General features: G+C 28.8%; 2 protein-coding genes across 3 annotated transcripts in view; both read right to left on the reverse strand.

The window, feature by feature from the left end:
• The window catches only part of Picot (putative inorganic phosphate cotransporter protein picot), a 36,141-nt gene extending 31,640 nt beyond the window's left edge, over positions 1-4,501 (reverse strand). Inside the window, exon 1 of one of the 2 annotated variants that reach the window (XM_072889295.1) lies at positions 4,249-4,501. In XM_072889295.1, the coding sequence (XP_072745396.1) occupies positions 4,249-4,336 (88 nt within the window). In that variant the 5' untranslated portion in view covers positions 4,337-4,501. The remainder of the gene's footprint in view (positions 1-4,248) is intronic. The other variant, XM_072889297.1, reaches the window with a different exon arrangement.
• Positions 4,502-17,869: 13,368 nt separating this feature from the next.
• LOC140664291 (dynactin subunit 5-like) lies at positions 17,870-19,977 on the reverse strand. Its single transcript, XM_072889302.1, has 4 exons — positions 19,809-19,977; positions 19,411-19,598; positions 19,087-19,198; positions 17,870-19,005 (listed from the first exon to the last, which is right to left on the reverse strand). Exons 1-4 carry the CDS (start codon positions 19,854-19,856, stop codon positions 18,808-18,810), a joined length of 546 nt encoding a protein of 181 aa, XP_072745403.1. The 5' UTR covers positions 19,857-19,977; the 3' UTR covers positions 17,870-18,807.
• Positions 19,978-19,999: the final 22 nt, after the last annotated feature.

Genomic DNA, 19,999 nt, shown 5'->3' on the forward strand with positions numbered 1-19,999 from the left:
CTCGATAATGCCGGTTAACGCTCCATTTTTTTCTTTACTAGGGTAAGTTCATGAAGGAATAAAAACACAAGAAGCGTTAATAAATCGATTTGGACTTTGAACTAAAAATAAAAAATATAAAAAGGAAAATCAAAGATAAGAGAGATATATCGTATAAAATCTAATCTGATAATCAATTAATCGAAGATTAAGAAATACTTCTTCTTCAAATTAATATCATTGTAAATTTTCAATAATAAATCTTGTTAAAATACATATTAGCCTATGTATCACTAAATCGTGATTACTGATAAGCAATCATGTGGAATGAAGTTCGATACGCATTGGACATTCTCAATGTATTTTTAAATATTATTTTTGTTAACCACTGTAATAGAATAAAGAAAATTAGGAATTATCTTGAATGCAAATGAGAAAAAAAGGAAAAAATATTTTGCAAATTTTAAAAGATTATGAGAACATCGGCGTCACGGTTTAATGGAACGTGGAAAATATAAAAAAACAAAAGCGTCTCTCTGTTATCGTTGCAAGTATATAAATCTTGTCTCGTATGCTGATGTTAACATTATCCGTCCTGCAATTACGGTTTTTAACCGTCATGCTATTCTTCACTGTTCGTCACGGCTTCCACTTATTTATTTTTCTCATTGAAAATGATATAAATCCACGAAGCTGTACTAATCAGGAACATATTTTGTAAAAATATATATCTTTCTTTATATATACAACAAAGAATCTCGTTAGATAAAATCAAATCCTGTTATAATTGAAATTTTGATTGTGAGTAAGAAAGACTCACATAATTATCAATAAAGTAGGTTTCAATCTGAATTCTAAGAAATTACTGAGAATTGTAGAAAATTAATTGATTGTTTGTTGTATAGATACTACAATAAAAACATAATTAAATTCTCTTTTTTAAGTACAAAATTTTTTTTTTACAAAACAAAAATTAATATCCGGAATTGAAGTAAGTGTCGATAAAATCTTCCTGATAAGAAAATAATTTATAGCTACTATCTCGCAATGCTCGACTTGTTATCTCCGTCTGAACTTATGGTTACGTTTTCTGCACTCATGATTTCATTGTCGAATCCGCGATATATGTCTTGAAAAAAACGCGACAGAATGAGAGTTGCGTAAAAAGAAGGGATTACATTTTCACCGAAAGCCGCAAACAACGCGAGATTCGAGAGCTATATAATGAAAGTGAGTTAATTGGAATCCCTGGTAATTATCTTACGTAAAACCGTCAGTGAGGGCTTTAACTGTCATTATCCAGGCAATCCTATCACAGAGAATGCCGTCACGTGATCTCATCACTTCCGGATTGGAACAGTTACGCGCGAATGCATCGAACGGAGTGATTCGCATCGATCGACTTACATAAACGTCGGCACTGGTCGTGTTGTAATAAGCGCATACCAGATTATATCATAAATTTTGTTTGTTTTGCAAATGTGAAATGCAAAGTCTTACGCGATATTATTTGCAGTTAATTGCGAATATTGGATATTTTCTCATGAAATCTGCATTGAAAAAACATGCTCTTGCATATTTTTTAAATCTTTATCATAAAATCCAGATATAAAAATTTTTATTTTATTTAATAAAATTAATTTTTAGTTAAAGATAAAATTTAGTGCTGACTGATGTAGAATAACCAACATTTACCTTGAAATAAAATTCTGAAAGAATAAAGATTATATTTGAATGTAATAAAAAATAAATTTTAGCTATCTAATCAATTCTTGCTAAAAAAATGTAAGTTCTGACATTATTTTATGCATCCATTGAATATAAGTAACATTAAATAATTTGACAATTATCACTTAAAATAAAAATCAGAAAAAATAAAGGTCGATTATTATGTAACAATAAACTTAAATAGACAATAAATTTTTTTTTTTACGTTGTACTCGAAAAACTTTCTAGGATTTCTTTTTTCATTCTAAAAACATACCTAACTATATGCTATGATGTTATTGTATTAGTTGAAAATTTAATTACAATTTAATACTTGATATACATTTCGAAATAATGTTACTATCAGTTGTAGTGGATAAAGCATTTAATCATGTGAAAATATCGGTGATTATATTGAAGAATCTATACAGGTTATATTTGAACATGATAAAAATAAGTTTTAGTTATTTAATCAATTCTTGCTTAGAAAATGTATAGATTATGGCACTAACATTGTTTCATGCATCCATTGAATATAAGTAACATCAATTAATTTGACGATTATCACAATCTTAAAATCACGTGATTCCACGTAACTGATCGCACTCAAGAAATTAATAAATTCAACAAAATTAACAAACTCGCTAATTATCTATTCCAACATTGTGGCTAACATTGACCTTGCATTCGAAAGCGAGAGTAACACCTATGTAACAGTCTACGTCCATCACAAATTGTGACAGATCAGTTAGAAATTATATTCCTTGTATTAAAAAATTATTTAATTTATCTAGGATTAAATATTTAGAATTATCTGAATTAAATATAATTTTATTTACATATATTATAATACAACATAAGTATTTCTATTATTAAAAGGAGATGTGTAAGAGGTTTAAAGAGTTAATGAGTTCGTGTTTAAATATAAAAAATTATGTATTACAATAACATTGAGATTATTAAACAATCACATAAAGTTGCAATGATTATATAATAACCTGTCAAAATTTAAAACTTATATTAAACAGTATTTGAAAATTAAAACTAGTATTGAATAGTGTTTAAATTGCGAACGTTTCCATTCAATCTTTCGAACCTTCTTCAGCGTGTTAATAAACAATTTTGAGTATAAAATAAACGGGTCGCAAGTTATAATAATCGTTAGATTAATTTAAACACTGTTCAATACTAGTTTTAACTTTCATATTTCAAATACTGTTTAATACAAGTTTTAAATTTTGTCAGGTTATTATATAACCATTGCGACTTAATGTAATTGTTTAATATCCTCAATATTATTGTAATACATAATTTTTTATATTTAAACACGAACTCATTAGCTCTTTAAGTCTCTTACACATCTCCTTTTAATAATATAAATCAGTTGAGAGCTTTATTTATCCACATTATAAGTATTTCTCATAAGTTTTATGTTCTAAGACTGTCTTTAGAAAAAGACAGTCTTCTTAGAAAAAAGCAAATAGCAGCCAGTGTATACAATACAGAAAATAAATAACTATAGGACACTTTTCTGAATCCTTCTCAAATTATGTTAATATGTGAATTCAAAATGTATCAACGATATATCGAACCAAGCATCGATTATTGCTCAGTTTTACGATTACCATTCTATTTTTACCTTTTTTGAAATTAGAACGTCTTCTTAAATATCTAGATTCTAAATTAATATTAATTAACATCTATTTATCATATATAGATTCTAGATTAATATTAATTAACATCTATTTATCATATATATGTGGTTAAGCGCCTTTTATTGAAATGTGGATATACGAGAAGTATCAGAAGTTTGATGTAGGCATTTAAAATTACATTAATATTAAGCCAGTAATCTGCCAAATAGTGATCTTTAATTAGTCTTTAATTAGTAAAGTTTAATTAGTCTGTAACATGCAATTTCCTCAAGAATTGTTAATATATTTTTGTTTTCTCTAACCTTGTTACATATTAATCTAAAGAAGATTTAGAAACGTATTTTCTTTTATAAGTATCGAGCAATATTATTCGAAAATAATCGCACTACAACGAAAGTAGAGTCATTAAGGTTCTCAAAATCAGAATCTTGTCATTTTATGCTGGTTCAATTTCTATTTTACATAGACTTACTTTTATGCGACACATCGAAAATCAAGTTACATTTTGCACTATATAACATCTGCTGTTAATATCTTTTTTGTTCAGCATATTCGGGAATGCAGAGACTATTTATTATACAGATTGATCGACAATCTTAAAGATTGAATTCGACATAATCTCAACAAAAGTTCAGGTTCCAATACGTATAACACGCACACGGAAAAATCATCTTATGTTAATTTGTAACAATCAGAACGTAACAAATAAAAACGTACAATATGCATATAATATTCGTGCGTTCTTACAGAATTAAAGATTAAAATTAACTCATTTTTTGTTTACTTATGTGCTCTTTTTTTATTTATGTGATTTATTTGATCCGCCTGGAAAGGTACATACTTCGAATTCAGCCGCGCCCCCGAGCAAAGTTAATTCGCGATCATAAAAAAACGCTTGTTTACCAACCTTTTGGAGGCGAGGCCTCAACTTCGAGGACCTCGGGTCTCTTAATCTCGGATTTTTTCCGATCCAAGGTCATGCCGTTCTCGACCATGTTACAGGTCACGTGGATTACCGGGATTGCGATCGCTCGGCAAGAAGGGTCCTTCGATCCTCGAAGAATCTCCGAGATGAAGCGGCTCGTCCGGAAAATCACCGTCGAGGTATTGTGTCGCGTCGAGTACACGACGTGACGGTCACTCTGACACTGTTACAAACACGGTCGAACTCGCAACACTTAGAGGCGAACACCTCGCTTACATCGGCCAATTAGATCACGCCGTGAGAGCCCCACCGGCGCGGCACCCACTCCTTTTCCATGCAATACACTTTTCCCGAATCGCACCTGCCTATCCCCGAGATTAAGAAAAAAAAATGCGATAAAATTTCTAGAAAGAACAGGCCAATGAAAAATGAATTTTTTTTTAAATAAGTCAATGATGTATCATGAAAGAGTGCTTTGATAGTTTCAGATCAATATGCAATACAAGATACAGAGATACAAGTGTACAATGTGTACACCACAAATGTTATACAAAAACTGTCATCATTTTGTTTATTTGTGAATCTTTGAAATGTGAAATTGAATTTTTATTGGGAAAAATTTTATATTTATATTCTACATATAATATTTTTAATAAAATAATATAATACTCCTCTCTTATATATTTCTATTTCTAATTCTTTAACTAATTTTTAAATTAGAAATCTAGTAAAATTCACCTGAAATTAAATGCTGAATTTCATATCTCTTAAGTTTCAATATCGAAAATGTATTTATTTTTAATCGATCATCATTTAAGTATTACACTCAACTGTAATCTAATAAATAAAAATTTGCATTTTTTCGAATTAACTCGAGATAAATAAAAATACATTATCATAAATTGATATTTTATATATATTCGATTAATTTGTGGAAGTCTTTATTTTCTAAGAACTTTTTTTAATCTCCCTAAAATAGTTCACGCGCGTGCATTTTCAGATTATAAAATTGTAAATCATTTATAAACCATTTAATAACCATTTATAAACCATTAAATGCTAATCATTTGAATCTTTCAAGATACATATCAAAGCAGCAAAAATTATTACAAAGTTAGTGTTTTTAGCAAAAAAAAAAAAAAAAAAAAAAAAAAAATGTATATGCGTCAGTAATATCGTATCATTATCTGTTCCACTAATTGAACGCTTTAATTAACGTTTTCACATTTGACGTGGATAATGCCAAGAAAAAGAAAAAGTAGTTCCAATGTCCAGATGAAATCAATATCTCGTATTAACAGGACTATCGACATAATAACAAAGTGACATAAGGGATTTGATTATAAAATCGACTCAGAATGCTAAAGATAACGCACATATCGCTTAAATATAAAATAACCAAATATACATTTAAAAAAAATCTCGGTTCAAATTAAATAAATAGTATTAGCCAGAAGCAGAAATATAATCAAGTTGAAACGATCGAGTGCTTGATTGGTTATCGCTGAATTAATGTCGATATGAAGCTTTGCGTCTGTTAAGATAAAATTAATACGTCTGCCAACACAGCACAATTCTTCTTGCAAAAATATTTCACAGCTCTTAAAGCCGGTTTGTATAATGGCATTCCAAAACAGAGATCTCTCGAAATTTTTCTGAATTACAATGCCAAAATAAATATAATAACATCAATCAAATTGACCAAGCCTTTAACTAACAATAAGGTCTAGTCAAATAAAATGTAACTACAATATTTATACAATTAATCATTTCAAACTTGTGCAGTACACACGATACTGATGATAAAATCATAAGTTCCAATTAACGTATAATTTTTATATATTTTTACATGTGTTTTCTTACTATTGTAATCTTCGCAGATAATTTAGAAGCGTAGTATTATATGATTGTTTGGAATGCAGCTTGGATATATAATATATTTGCGTGTCGTAATCGATCGATAAAAGCCTGATGTATCTCACATTAAAATATAATATATTAGTAATAATTTATACATTATAAAAGATTGCTGGATCTGGATATTGCGGTCGCTTTCTAATAAAATATTAAATATCGAATTCCCCGTGTTCAAATGTGATATTTTATATTTGTTTTATTTTTATATTATATTTTATATTATTTTATTTTAATCTATATAGACCTTTTATTTTTTTACTATTTGATTTTATATAAAGATTGATTTTAAAGAAAGATTATAAACATTAAATAATAATAAATAATAATAATAATAAATAATAATAAATAATAAATTATAAAAATTAAATAACAACTTACATGTACGTACATTCAGTCATATACAATATATATAAAATATATGTCATATTATATTGCATATGGTTACACAAGAACATTTTAAAAAAGTTAAAAAAGTATACACACTATGCAAATCGCATGAACTCGAAAGGAGATTATACAATAATAAATAATACATAAATATTGTAATTGCAGCATGTAATTTTACTACTAACATGTCTTATTTTAAAGCTCGCGAGTTGCCTTGAGAAAAAAAATTATATGCAAACTGTGCGGTAAAACAACGAACGATTATTCGCAACGAACAATGAAGAAATATGCGAAACAAGCCGCATTCAGATATACTTGAAAAAATAATGATAATCGCTTTATCAGTCACAATCGACGCCAGCGAGCTTACGCCAGCATCGCACATATCGCCAAATCTATCATAGTGACAAGGTTAACTGGTCGAACAATTCAAAAAAATTCAGCTCGCAATTATTCATCCAGAAAAAAACTGTTACAATATTCCGTTCTTTTTGTTACGCTCAGGCTCTTTCTTTTCTTTAAAATAATTGATGGACGTGAATTAGATTGATAGATACAATTAAAATCGTTCACTTTATGATGATATCATATGTGATCAATCTCATTTTGATGTTACCAATTTGAATTTATTACCGTCAAAATAAAAAACAAAGTTTACGTTACTTTGAATCTGTTAATTTCTGTTGTGGTACCGTTTGACAAATAAACTTTAATAAAACGTTTAATAAATAAATAAATATGTCCCGAAAACTTAATTGACTCAAAATCACGATATCAAGAAGATTATATATCAATACTTGTCAAAAATAATTAACAAGCCTAATATATGTATATCAGACAAGAGATACCATAGATCACACAAAAAAAATGATCTTGCAACTTCAACAAAAATTTTCTAGGTGTAAAAAATTAACTAAAACAGATAAATTATTAGCAAATACTGTGATACTGCATATATTTTGCACTTAAATTTAAATGACAAACAGAATTTATATCTGTACTATTAGTGTAATTTAGACAGAAAATTTGTCTGCGATGCCTATCTTTAAAGCCTATTGTCAAGGACAAATTATATTTGTGATAATATTTGGCAATGAGATCTAAATTTTCTAGAGGTATTGCTAGAATATTGCTGCTATAAATTCAATACGTGACAAACAATATTCTAACAGATGCAAAAAGTAGCGATAAATTTTAATTGAGACTTCTAGAAATCTATCTACATTAGCAAAATATTTTTTTGAGTGATTAATACAGTTTAGATATAAATTTCTATTTTTTAATGAATTACAATTCCGAAATAATTCTTATTTTTTTTTATGTGATTTTATTAGATTTGAAATATAAACATTGGCAATGTCACTTGGCAATCATACAATTCAAAGTATTGGAAGTGTAATAAAGGAAAATATTAGAAAAAATAATTCATCGAAACAAATAATACATTAGTAATCCATTATGCGTTTCTCTGAAGTGCAAAACGTGCCAAAGAGAGAGTTTACGGAAAATCACCGATTTTAACGTCACTGGTTCCGCGGAAAGTCGATAACTGCGTGCTAAAACTCGCTACATCATCCGACAGAAATTCGCACGGAAAGTCTCGTCTCTACACCGGAATCGTAACTCATTCCCGGCACAGAGGACTCGTTCACGATGTAATGACTCTCGCGACGCTCCCGGCTTCTTATTCACGGCGCGTCATCGTCATCGAAATGAGAAGGGGAACTTGGAGTGACCCACAGACCCCATCACCCATCACTGCGACCTCGTTTACAGGTCGACAAACTGGCACGGTCCGTGCCATTCCTGAATAGCGAGTTATACCAATTCCTTTCTACTTCCGGTTCTTAACATTGTCATCAATTCAAATGACACACAAGCAATGAAAAGACTGAATACTACATAGCACTATAATGGCATGCCCATTTGAGAATCGTGATACGATATGCTTTTTGTAATGAAAAAATTAATTTAATGCTTCATTTCTTATTTTATAAAAAATTGTCAATTGTTGCTTTACAAAATTTAATTATAAATTATTCAGTTTAATAATTATTCGGAGACGATTTTTAAAATAAAATAAATAAGGAAAATTTACCTTAAATATTTATTTACAACCATATAACAATAGGATATAGAATACCATTTGAATATATTAATTTACTTCATTCATTTTTTAAACAGCACATTTGTTAAATGTTCTCCGTCGTTTATATTATTTATCAATACTACACTGTTCTAGTCTATATTCAAGTCTATCATACAGGTTTTGCATCGCTGTTTGCGCCGTATTATTTGGTATAACTGTAATTTTTTCCTGTACATTAACGAACTCGAGATCAATACAGAGGAAAAAATTACAGTTATACCAGAAAATATAATGCAAACAGCGATAGAAATGTGCGTGACTAAGGCAATGTAAGGTAAATGCGGAAAACATTTGATAAATGTAAAAATTTGTCTTAATTTAAAAAAAAATCAATAAGATAAATATACTCAAATGGCATTCCAATGCATTATTGTTATATGGCTAGAAATAAATGTATTTAAATTAAATTTCACTTATTTATTTCATTTTGAAAATCGCCAGGTTTTTGACTCACGTTATATAAACTAATATTTTTTGATAAAGAAAGATTTTGTCAATTATAACTAAAATTTTGTAAATCTCATAAATAAAATATTATAGATATAAAAAATCACGTTCTTTGGAATAAATTATTATTTAATTTTAGGTATCTTATCCCACGCTGATTTTAAAGTTTTCAATAAGAGAGATAATTGTCGGTGAGAAAAAATTCGCGGTGATATGTTTCCATTATGTTATGATTATTTTGGTGATTCATACAATAAATCCGGCGGCGACGCGACATTGCTTGTATGTTTTATCATGTTGAATCGTCGCCAATTACACACATTTACGACGGTCTCGGCGTTTTGTGTGAAAATGATTCTCTGTTCATGATTTACGGAAACTTTTGCCGCGTATAAAAAATTTCCGCGGCGAAAGCGTGTAATTATACCAGGTCAGCGTTTTAAGAGGCGAGAAAGTGTAGCGTCTTATGAGATTCCCGTATCTTCTTTTGTCAGTACACGCGACACAAATTCTGTAATCTAATCTTTTAATCCTTCGACTATATATAACGAAATATTTCTTTCTGGTGAGCGAGCGCGAACTCTCTTGCAATTGTCTTTTAAAAATAATTGTCTTCACAGTCAGAGAATACGTAATCGTATCTACAAACTAATTATTAGTTGATTAACTACACCAAGTCGATAGAATCGATACACATAATTAATAAAAAAATTCGAAATTCTGGAGAAAATAGCGAATGTCTTGATCAAGTCAATCGATAAATATCTGATAAACACGAGACTTCCCCTGCAATGCTGATAAAATTGCGATGCGATTAAAATTACTTTTTTACAATCTGTATATAAAGATATAAAGAGATTTCCGCGATTTCTCTATATTTCTATTTCTCTATATATTTATTAAGAAGAAATAATCTCTAAATTAATAATGACTAATCTCTAAACTAATTATACCAAACGATTCTGCCAAATTGCTTCCTCATAAATCCGTATAAAGTCGAGAGAGTGAGGAATAATTTGAATAAGCACAACATAAATTTCACAGAAGCTGCTCCAGATGATTTTCACGATCGAAATCGCACGTCTTATATATTGCGCAATGAATCATCTAATTCGCGAACGAAATATTCTGCCGTACGTTTTATTTCGTAAGCCGTTTTAGTACGACAATAAAACTGTTTGTCTGCCTCATGATCCGCAATCATAAGACAACTAATTCGGTGCACGTGTGATTTACGTATGATGTCGTGACTACATATACGCATGCCACTGTTGCGCACTGTATTTGCTCACGCCGATATCGATCTCGTGAGCAAGTTCTGATAAGGAAACAGCGGGAGGCTCGTCTCACGTGCCGATCACTAGCTAATCACGCGAGCCGTTAATGCAAGCAGCTAGCAAGGTCGGCTGATTCGTTAGAAAGCATTTACAAATTCCTTGCAATAAATTCCGACAAAAAAGCGAATAATCTAATCTAATAATAAATATCTTCTTATTTAAAAAATAGTATACAGATTATAAAAATATGTATATGTAAATATATGTAAATATAATCCTTGAGTGTTTGAAAAACTATGTATGTCAAGTCTATATTGATCGCAAAGAGAGAATCGCAAGAAGTTAGTAAAAATTTTTACCTACACATTTATTCATTTCTATTTTTACTTATTATTAACATTTATTTTTATTGTACTTTAGATTTGAATATATATATAAAGACAAATTACAATAAAAGGGAAGAAATAATTTAGATATGTGACACAATCTTCTTTTTTCAATTGCTAGAGTATTGTAAATCGAATTATCATGAAATCGTCTTTTGTGAAACATTGTGAAATACTGTTGCATGATTGACTCTACCATGCTTTTCTCATCTAGCTTCGCGATTATTCGCTCGCTAATTATGATGCTTCATTTAAGTGACATGTTGCACAATTTCCTCCACAAACACGCCTCGCACGCGGATTGTAACATTTTTAGGAAGAGTTACTCGAATGATAATTTATTACAATAAATCTAATATTTAAGAAAGTTAATTTCTTGATTAGTTTCACAAACTCTTGTTATATATAAATGTAACTTAATTCTGAGGAATTTTCGAAAATTAAATGTTAATCAAGTACTCCTCAGAATTCTTAATTTGTGTGATATCTGTTTTTTCTTTCGAGACTATAAATACAAAATGCAGATGTATAAATATATTCAACTCCGTCAATGCATGATTAATCCTTCGTATAATTAAATAACAAGAGAACATTCTCGATATCTAGAGAAGGATTAAATCAACGACATGCTGAATACATATGGAACATAAGTTTTCAAGACTGATTATATGAACCGTTCTTTGTATCTTTATCACTTTATGATCGTGTTATAGCACGTGTACAAACGATGAAAATAAAACGTTTTATTATCATTTTACATGTCATTGCAAAGATGCAGATGAGTCTTCGTCAGATATATTTAAAATGAAGAAATACTTGCACAAAAAAGCTCAATTTTAAATAAAAAGTTAAAGTATCAAGTTATTATGTATATTGTAAATACAATTTAAATTATATTTAATTATCTATTTTAAGCGCTTGAATAACAAAAGAAAAATATATAATAAACGAGAATATTCTTTTAATCAAAACCTTTTTTTTATTTTTAACTTTATTGCATTCAGGCCGTACAATATTTAAAATAAATTAAATATAACACTATGATCACGCACAATGTTAATGGCAAGAATACGAGGTGTAAAGCTTCGTTTCACGATAAGAGAGAACATAGCAAGATAATCTAATCTCTCGTAATATCAATTTTTTACACTATTATTATAGTGTCAAATAGGAGAGAGCATTCGAAGAGAAAGAAATTTTAATGAGAAAACTCATGAAAACAAAACAAGTTAACTAAATTATATCTTATTCTGAAACACGTTATCAGAGTGTTATCAAAAGAGATCTGTAAAAAAAATCTAAGTAGTTGACAGATGATATTATGTCAATTCAATGATTATCGAATGATCCTTAAATGTTTCCTAGATTGTAACAATGTTCGTTATTACTTCGTTGATTACTTCTCATTTCTATGTGAATTTGCGATGTTACTGCATTCGAAATTAATTATTCCAATGTATACCGAGAAATTATGCGATATAATAAGAAGTATATACAAATATAATCAATACTGTCGACAAGCCTAAAGAAGATCTCGTTTTGTGAAGATAGAAAGGATTATGATGATCATCGTTATCCTATATATCTTTGCCTTGTCACGCGGTCATGATGCAATCGCATCATCTCGTATCGAAGCTGTTATCATAAGATTTATCATTAACGTGACGTTCATTCTATTTCCAAGGATGCACGATTGTGCATCGAATACGGCAAGACTTTTGTCCTCGTACTTTGTGCATTAATTGCGAATCGTAAAAAAGCGATAGCTTGAAATTTTTAGCAATAATCGATCAAACCTAATCGATTAATTGCGAAAAATGGAAATAAGTTGATTAAAAAGAAATTAAAATATAAAAAAAACTCTCTGATATTATAAATCAAAAATTATTATACTCTGATATTATAAATCGAATTATTAGCAGAAAGAAAAGAGTCAATCATAACATAGAATGTAATCTGTGTAAATCTGTAAAACAATTATGTCAGCAGGCACTGACCTTTTATAAATTTTCAAAATTTTCATAATTTTAAACTAAAATATTTATTCATTTTGAATTTCTCTCTCTCTCTCTCTCTCTCTCTCTCTCTCTCTTTTAACATATGATAAACTGAAAATATACTGAAATATACACCAATACGTATATCAAAGAGAGAAAGACATTTTTGAAAAATTAACATTTCGATAAATAAGTCTTCAAAAGAAAACTTAACAACTTTTTATGATGAATATCGTTTTAAAGATTATCTTGCTTATTCGAAAGATTATCCTTTCCTTTATATAAAAAAGAGAAGATTTAAAGAATTTATAATTAGCATATAGATTTTTTAACATAACTATCACAAAGACGAGATTATAAATCTACACATTCAGATTCATATTCAGCCTGTTCTTTTCTTATTATGAGAATAGACTACATATTCAATTTTATTCTGTGTCGAAATAATTTAATATTCATTCACGAGAACAAATAAAAAATTCTTAAATTAATATAGGTATTGTATAGCTAATAAAAATAAAAATAAAAATAAAAATAAATTGATTAATGTCAGTTTAAGTATTAATTACTGATATATTTTCAATTATATTTATCATGTAAGCAAAATTTTTAAACTTAGTTATATTTTGTGTAATGAGAGTTTTATGGCACTTAATTAAAAAAAAAATCAACTACATAAATATGAAAATAATACTTATTTATAAAAATATTTTAGGAGGATTTTAATTTTAACTTCGTTATCTTCTTTGCAAAAAATACCATGATTGAATTATTGAAAATACTATCGGTGATTTCATAATTTTTACAAAGAATTCGACTCAAAAATTTATAACAACATTTAAAACACCAAAACTTCTATGTGTTTAACTTGGATTATGATTACGGAATCAACGTATACGTTCATTACGATGGTTTAGGAGAGGTAATAACGTTTTTTTTACGGATATATACAAATACAGATATCTATATCTGGTTTGTAAAAAAGTTTCAAACTAAATTCGTTAAAAAAACCATAAAGATAATGAATACACTTAAGTATATACACAAGTTTACATCAGTTGTAAATGTTAAAATTCTCCCCTAAAGTTAAATCCATATAAACTCTGTTTATTTTATTATTCAACTCTCTATCAAAGTAATTAATTTTCGTTTATGGAATCAAATAGAATATTAGAATTTTGAAATCCTGTATTTTCTAATTTTGAATTTCAAATTCTATTTGATTGCCGCATACGGCTAATAACAATATAAAAATAAGTCATTTAATTAATTTTTGATCTGAATAAGATAAAATTATATATTACTGTCAATAAAAGACACTGATTGTTTTTATTAATTACAGTTAGTGTACAAACAGCTTTATCGATTTTATACACGGTATTTTCGCGTTAAATGACCAAATTTGAAATATGCATTTAGGATCTCAAAATAAAAAAAATGTCCTCTGGAAGTATGTTCGCAAACGCTTCGTTCAAGAGATATTGATTCCTAAACTTAGAGAACTATATACGAATGAATAATAACGAAATAATCTAGATGTATTCTGTTTATTGCTTTACAGTAATCAAACAGCTTATCAATAATCTTCGATCTTCAAAACAAGAAAAAAAGACATTTCGACATCATTTAATCTTATACTTTTGTAACTTATAAAGTCAACAACTCGTATTCTAAGCTCATAATTGTCGTTAAATGTACCTTTAAATGTGTTTTCATACATATGTTTGTATTTATTTAGAAGCACATTTAGCAATAAATGTAAACTCAGAATACGGACAAATATTTATTGAACGAAGCGTTTGTTAGCATACTTCTAGAAGAATTTTTGTTGTTGTTTTAAGATTCTAAATATATATTTCAAGTTTGGCTATTTAACCCGGGCTGTATATTAAACTTCCTAATCATTAATCATAGTTAGTATTTGATATTACATGGCAGACAACACGAAAAACATGTTTGTAACCCCCACAAAATGACTGCCCAGGCGAAATGATTCAATATTGAAAATCTTCAAAGGCTTAAGCTCTATTAAGTCTATTCTAATAGTAACATTATTCTTGTTCAAAAATTTGACGGTGATTTTCTACAGCAAGATAAGATATGAGGAAAATGCAGGAATTGAGTAATCTAAGAATAAAAACTTTCTCTAGATATAGCTTTGGTACACAAATGAAATCTTCAACAGACAACTCTTAAATCTGTCCTCGTGGTACTTTAAATGCTATCGTATTCCTTTTCAAGAATTACGTTTCAATAAAATATTTCAAATGTTTTTTTATTTAAATATTTTATTTAAATATTTTTGAAAGTAAAAAAATATATTTCTTCAAGATTTATTAGAATTACAGATAACTTCTCAATATGATCAATCGTCCAATTGACTTCAAAAATAAATTTATAGATTCTGTCATGAAAGCTGAATATTAATGACGCTTCATTTAATGAACCGGATGAATGCAATATGAGCTCAATCTCAACATTATCGCAAAATACCAAAATATTTTAATATCTCGTTTATGTTTTAGAACGTCAAATAGAGCCAATAGCAATTTGCGAATATTCTTACGCACTCTTAAAGCGTGAATGCAAGACTCCAGAACGTAATAAAGTCGTAATTCGATTTCAAGGTTAATTAACGAGGTCATAGTGAAGCGATTAAGCGATTATGGTACACATACTTCAAAAACGATTGTAAATTATTTTCAATCAAGCATTCAATAATGAATGATAAGACAGTATAAATAAAGTTTCTCCTATAATTAAATAAGTCGCGCATGATATTTGTTAATTAAGCACATATTTGTTTGCACATAATTGTTTATACAACCGATAAAAACTGCATGATTATCATGTCATCTCGTATCTAATCGACTGCTTAAGAATCTGGACTTCATCTGATATTAATTACTAAAAGCGTAAACATCATGATATAATTTCTCAATTCTCTTTGCTTGTCAATATATCCATATAAGTACTAATAATAAATTTCAAATTTTTTAAATTAAAGAATACAGTTTTCTGATAATCATCTTTGCGAAAACAAAAAACGAGTCTACATGTTTTGAATTATATTATAATACTATGTATGTGAGGTGCTTTAAGATATGTCATCGATTCGAAATTTCATAGTTTATACGTTATAGGAAAAATATTTCAAAATTATCGATAATTCAAGATAATTAAGAATGAGTTCTAGGAATGTGGATGTTGGAGAACAAAACAAGATTGATGGCATTGCTACATTTTCGTATCAAAATGTCTCGATATTATGCAATCTACTTATACATACAGATTGGATAAGATTGGCAAAGATTATTAAACCTTATTAAATTTGAATATGATTTCAACGCTTTTCAATTTTTCATCTCTTTCTAAGAACGGAATTTTTAAAAAATATGAGAAATCATATAACCTTTCAATAACTTGATATTTATACAAAGCAAAGAGAATCAATTATATATAAACTATTATTAATTATATACGTTTTATATCAATATCTATATAGCTCAGGTTTTATGTTTCGACGATCATTTTTTTTGTCGATCGTAAGCAACATATTCATCTTACTCTTTCAACGTCTGAGTATTGTCACATTCTTCATTTCCGCTTTTGCTTTGTCCATCAAATGGAAGTATCATCAAGACAAAAAAATGACAAAATCAGCAATTTACTAAAAGTAAATAAATTTCAACAAGACAACAGTAAACAATAATCTACTTATTATTTTAAACGAATTTGTTCAACAAAAAAATAGAAAATAATTTTTGACAATATAATTATTGAATTTGATCTCCGAATATATTATTTGAAAATAATAAAAAAATGTTAAGATTTATATCTACAAAATGGATCTATTAAATCTCATCTTATTCGAACAATTTAATCAAAATAATTACTATTTCACAATATCATACGAGTTAAATATTCTTATTTTGTTTAATATAAAATTTCTTTGGAATAAATGTTTTTTAAATTTTAATGTTAGTGTTGACCTCGCTGACAATAAGTCTCTATATATGTGTAATATGGCTTACATAGCGAATATCAGACCTGTTGATATCTACTATACGAAGTCTATTAAAATTTTTGAATTTTCTCAATAGCTCGTTAAAGCTAGATATGCAGAATATCATGTACAACCGATATTACTTTCAATATCGAAATCGCAGTAAATTAACGATACAAACTATTATTATTAAATATTGTATGGCTTATTATATTATCAAAATTATATTAACAAAATAAATAATTGCGATAAATAAATTAGTATTTTATGGAATGACAGTCATTTCAAAATCCTGTTAGAAAAGCGATTCTAGAACAGTAAATCAAACCGAAGAGACGCAAATCTAATTGGTTGTCCATAGAAGAAGGTGTATGTCGAATAAAAAACGAACGTTTCACATTTCACGACGAGATCGGTTCAATCTACTACTAGTTAATGGAAGGTACATATTAGGAGGAGGAAAAGTGCAGCCTGATTGATTGTAAAATTGATTTCTTAAAAATCCATCTTTCGTTATACATTGCCGTATTTAGAGATAATAAAAAATGGGTAAAATATATCTCAAATTATCTAATATGAAAGTAAAAATTAATTAAAATTTAAATTACTTGGCATAAAATCCAAACTTAAACTTTAACGTTGTTATGTATTATTACATGATATCCAGAAAAATTTCTTTAGAAGTCTAAAATTGAAAGAATACGGATTCAAATAGTGGGGAAGGAAGTATCGTTTATAAATACTAAGCCAATGATGATTCGAGTCAAACTACTATTCCAATGATAGTGTAATAATAATATGTATCTTCAAGAACACACAATACAAGCTTTCTATTATATTTTATGCCACAACAAATCAAGTGCAGATATGATTATGGCGAAAAGTATTCCTTAGCTCATTATGACCAAAACGAAGCAACATTCCATGACATCGATAGTGTCATTATGATACTTGATACTATATCACTAATACCACTAATATCACTATCGAGATCACAGAGTTAGTTTGTTTGGGTTATAATATGTTATGCTATGGAATATATATATATATATATATATACTTTTCGCCGCTTTGTACCTTATCTGGACTTAAATTATTGTGACATAAAAAGTAATATAATAGAAAGTTTATTATCATGTGTCTTTGAATATATGTATTATAGTTATACTTTCTTTAGAGGCAAAGTAAACGTGTGACAGAAGAAATACCGAAAAAATCATTGATTACTTTGATTAAATGCCAGCAAAAATGTATATTCGTAAAACAAATTACAGAATCAAACATTTGTTAAATTTGTTGCTATTTTACACTAAATTAAAATGTAATTTTATAAGAAACCTTATAAAATTTTATTTCTTCTCGCTTAAGATTATTTTAAGATTATTTTACACCCTTTATGTAACACCGCAAAATAAATTACTTACAAAGTAAATATGTACGAAATGTAATAAATAGATCTTTCCATTAATAACTTGGTATAAGTGTGTACAAAGTGTCGCAAAAGTTAAGTAAATCAGTCAAAATCGGCCACAATATTTTCAATGTTGTGACACATACATAAATATACAAGATACTCTATTTTAAATTTTATTATAAAAAAAATTCTTTATTCGATCAAAGGAAAAAATATAACAAATTTACAAAAATTTACGCGGCCGATCTTAGATTCATTTTTTTCAGCTGTACAGTAAAATATAATAAAAATTTTGTTATCATGTGACTGTGAGTATATGTATATTATACTTTTTTTTATAAACAAAGTAAACATATGACAGAAGAAACATTGGATGCAAAAATCATAGATTGTTGTAGTCTTATAGCTTCGGTTTATCCTCAATTTTTTCTTTCTTCTCTTTCTTACTTCAACAATTGATTATATTTCACGAGTGACAAATCACTCTCTCAATACAGTACACAGCTGAAAGGAACAAACCTTTTGACTGAATACTATCATACATGTATCGCTGAATAAACATTAAACCCGCGCCGGCAAGAAGTGTTCGTAATAGTTCTTCGTGAAGTCTATCATGAGATCCAGCGTGCACTCGGGCAGCTCTTCGACACATGTCGCCGGACTGCCAGCGAAACGAGTGAAGGACGGCACGATAGTCTCAGGTGGCACGACCGCACCGTCCTCGATGTAGCAACAGTCCTTTAGGACCGACCGCCTGCCCTACAGCGAGACAAGTTTGATAGATTGAAAAAACTGCCCTTGTACTCACACACACAGACACTGGACGATTGTTGTACGTACGATTATGGCATTCTTCCCTATGTAAACGTAAGAGCCGACTAGTGCTGCATTTACAATGGCCCGTTCTCCCACAAACACATGATTTCCCATTGTTAAAGGAAAAAAGGCAACCCTAATCAAGGGATTCATCGCTTTACAACAAAACAATATTTTCATGGTACTTTGAATTTAATACAATTACAGAATCATGTTTGTTTGCTTACATCGCAAGCTGCTAGTCTACATATACATGTTTGCTGGCATTATATAGTATCAAAATGTTCAATAAGCAAATTAAAGCTGTCAATACAACGCATATAAATTATAATTGAAAATTTGACTCACCCTCTGCTGAATTTCTTGAAAGGTGGTCGGATGACTGCATTCTTGCTAATTATACAATAGCGACCAGTCCTGACATTGGCCAGATCACCTCTAATGATAGCGTCAGATTGTACTATCACTTTTCCATGTAATACAATATTTTGCGAGCCGCACAGTACTGTCAGCCTGCTCACCTTATTTCCTGAAGCCTGAAATGACAAAAGAATTAGGTTATATGTATCACATACTCGGCATTTGCAAATGCAACGAGTGCCGCGAAAGAATTAAATTGATTAAGTCGCTTTTATTGTTATTTCTAACAATAATTATAAAGTTTCAGATTTTCACTATAAAATAATTTTTGATAAATCTATACTTTGTTAATATAGTAAACTTCAGTTATTGCAGCTATCTATTACCGTTTCAACGTATTCGGCTTTGTTATAATAAATATCTTGCGGCTCCATCTTCAAATATTCTTGTACGATACAATCGTATGTAGTTTAGAGTTTAAATTATTATAAAAGTAAACAACAATACGCGGAATCACAGAAACCTACCACTCGAACTGCCATCATACTGACGACTGACGAGTGACGAGTCGAATGAC

This window comes from Anoplolepis gracilipes, chromosome 3 (assembly GCF_047496725.1).
Source record: "Anoplolepis gracilipes chromosome 3, ASM4749672v1, whole genome shotgun sequence".
Lineage (NCBI taxonomy): Eukaryota > Metazoa > Arthropoda > Insecta > Hymenoptera > Formicidae > Anoplolepis > Anoplolepis gracilipes.

Excerpts from the sequence above, each read along its gene's own strand:
- LOC140664291 (XM_072889302.1), bottom strand. The coding sequence starts at position 19,856 with ATGGAGCCGCAAGATATTTATTATAACAAAGCCGAATACGTTGAAACG. Across the intron at positions 19,599-19,808 it reads AAGCCGAATACGTTGAAACG|GCTTCAGGAAATAAGGTGAG; the intron begins GTAATAGATAGC and ends TTGTCATTTCAG. Across the intron at positions 19,199-19,410 it reads TTCAAGAAATTCAGCAGAGG|GGTTGCCTTTTTTCCTTTAA; the intron begins GTGAGTCAAATT and ends TCCCTTGATTAG.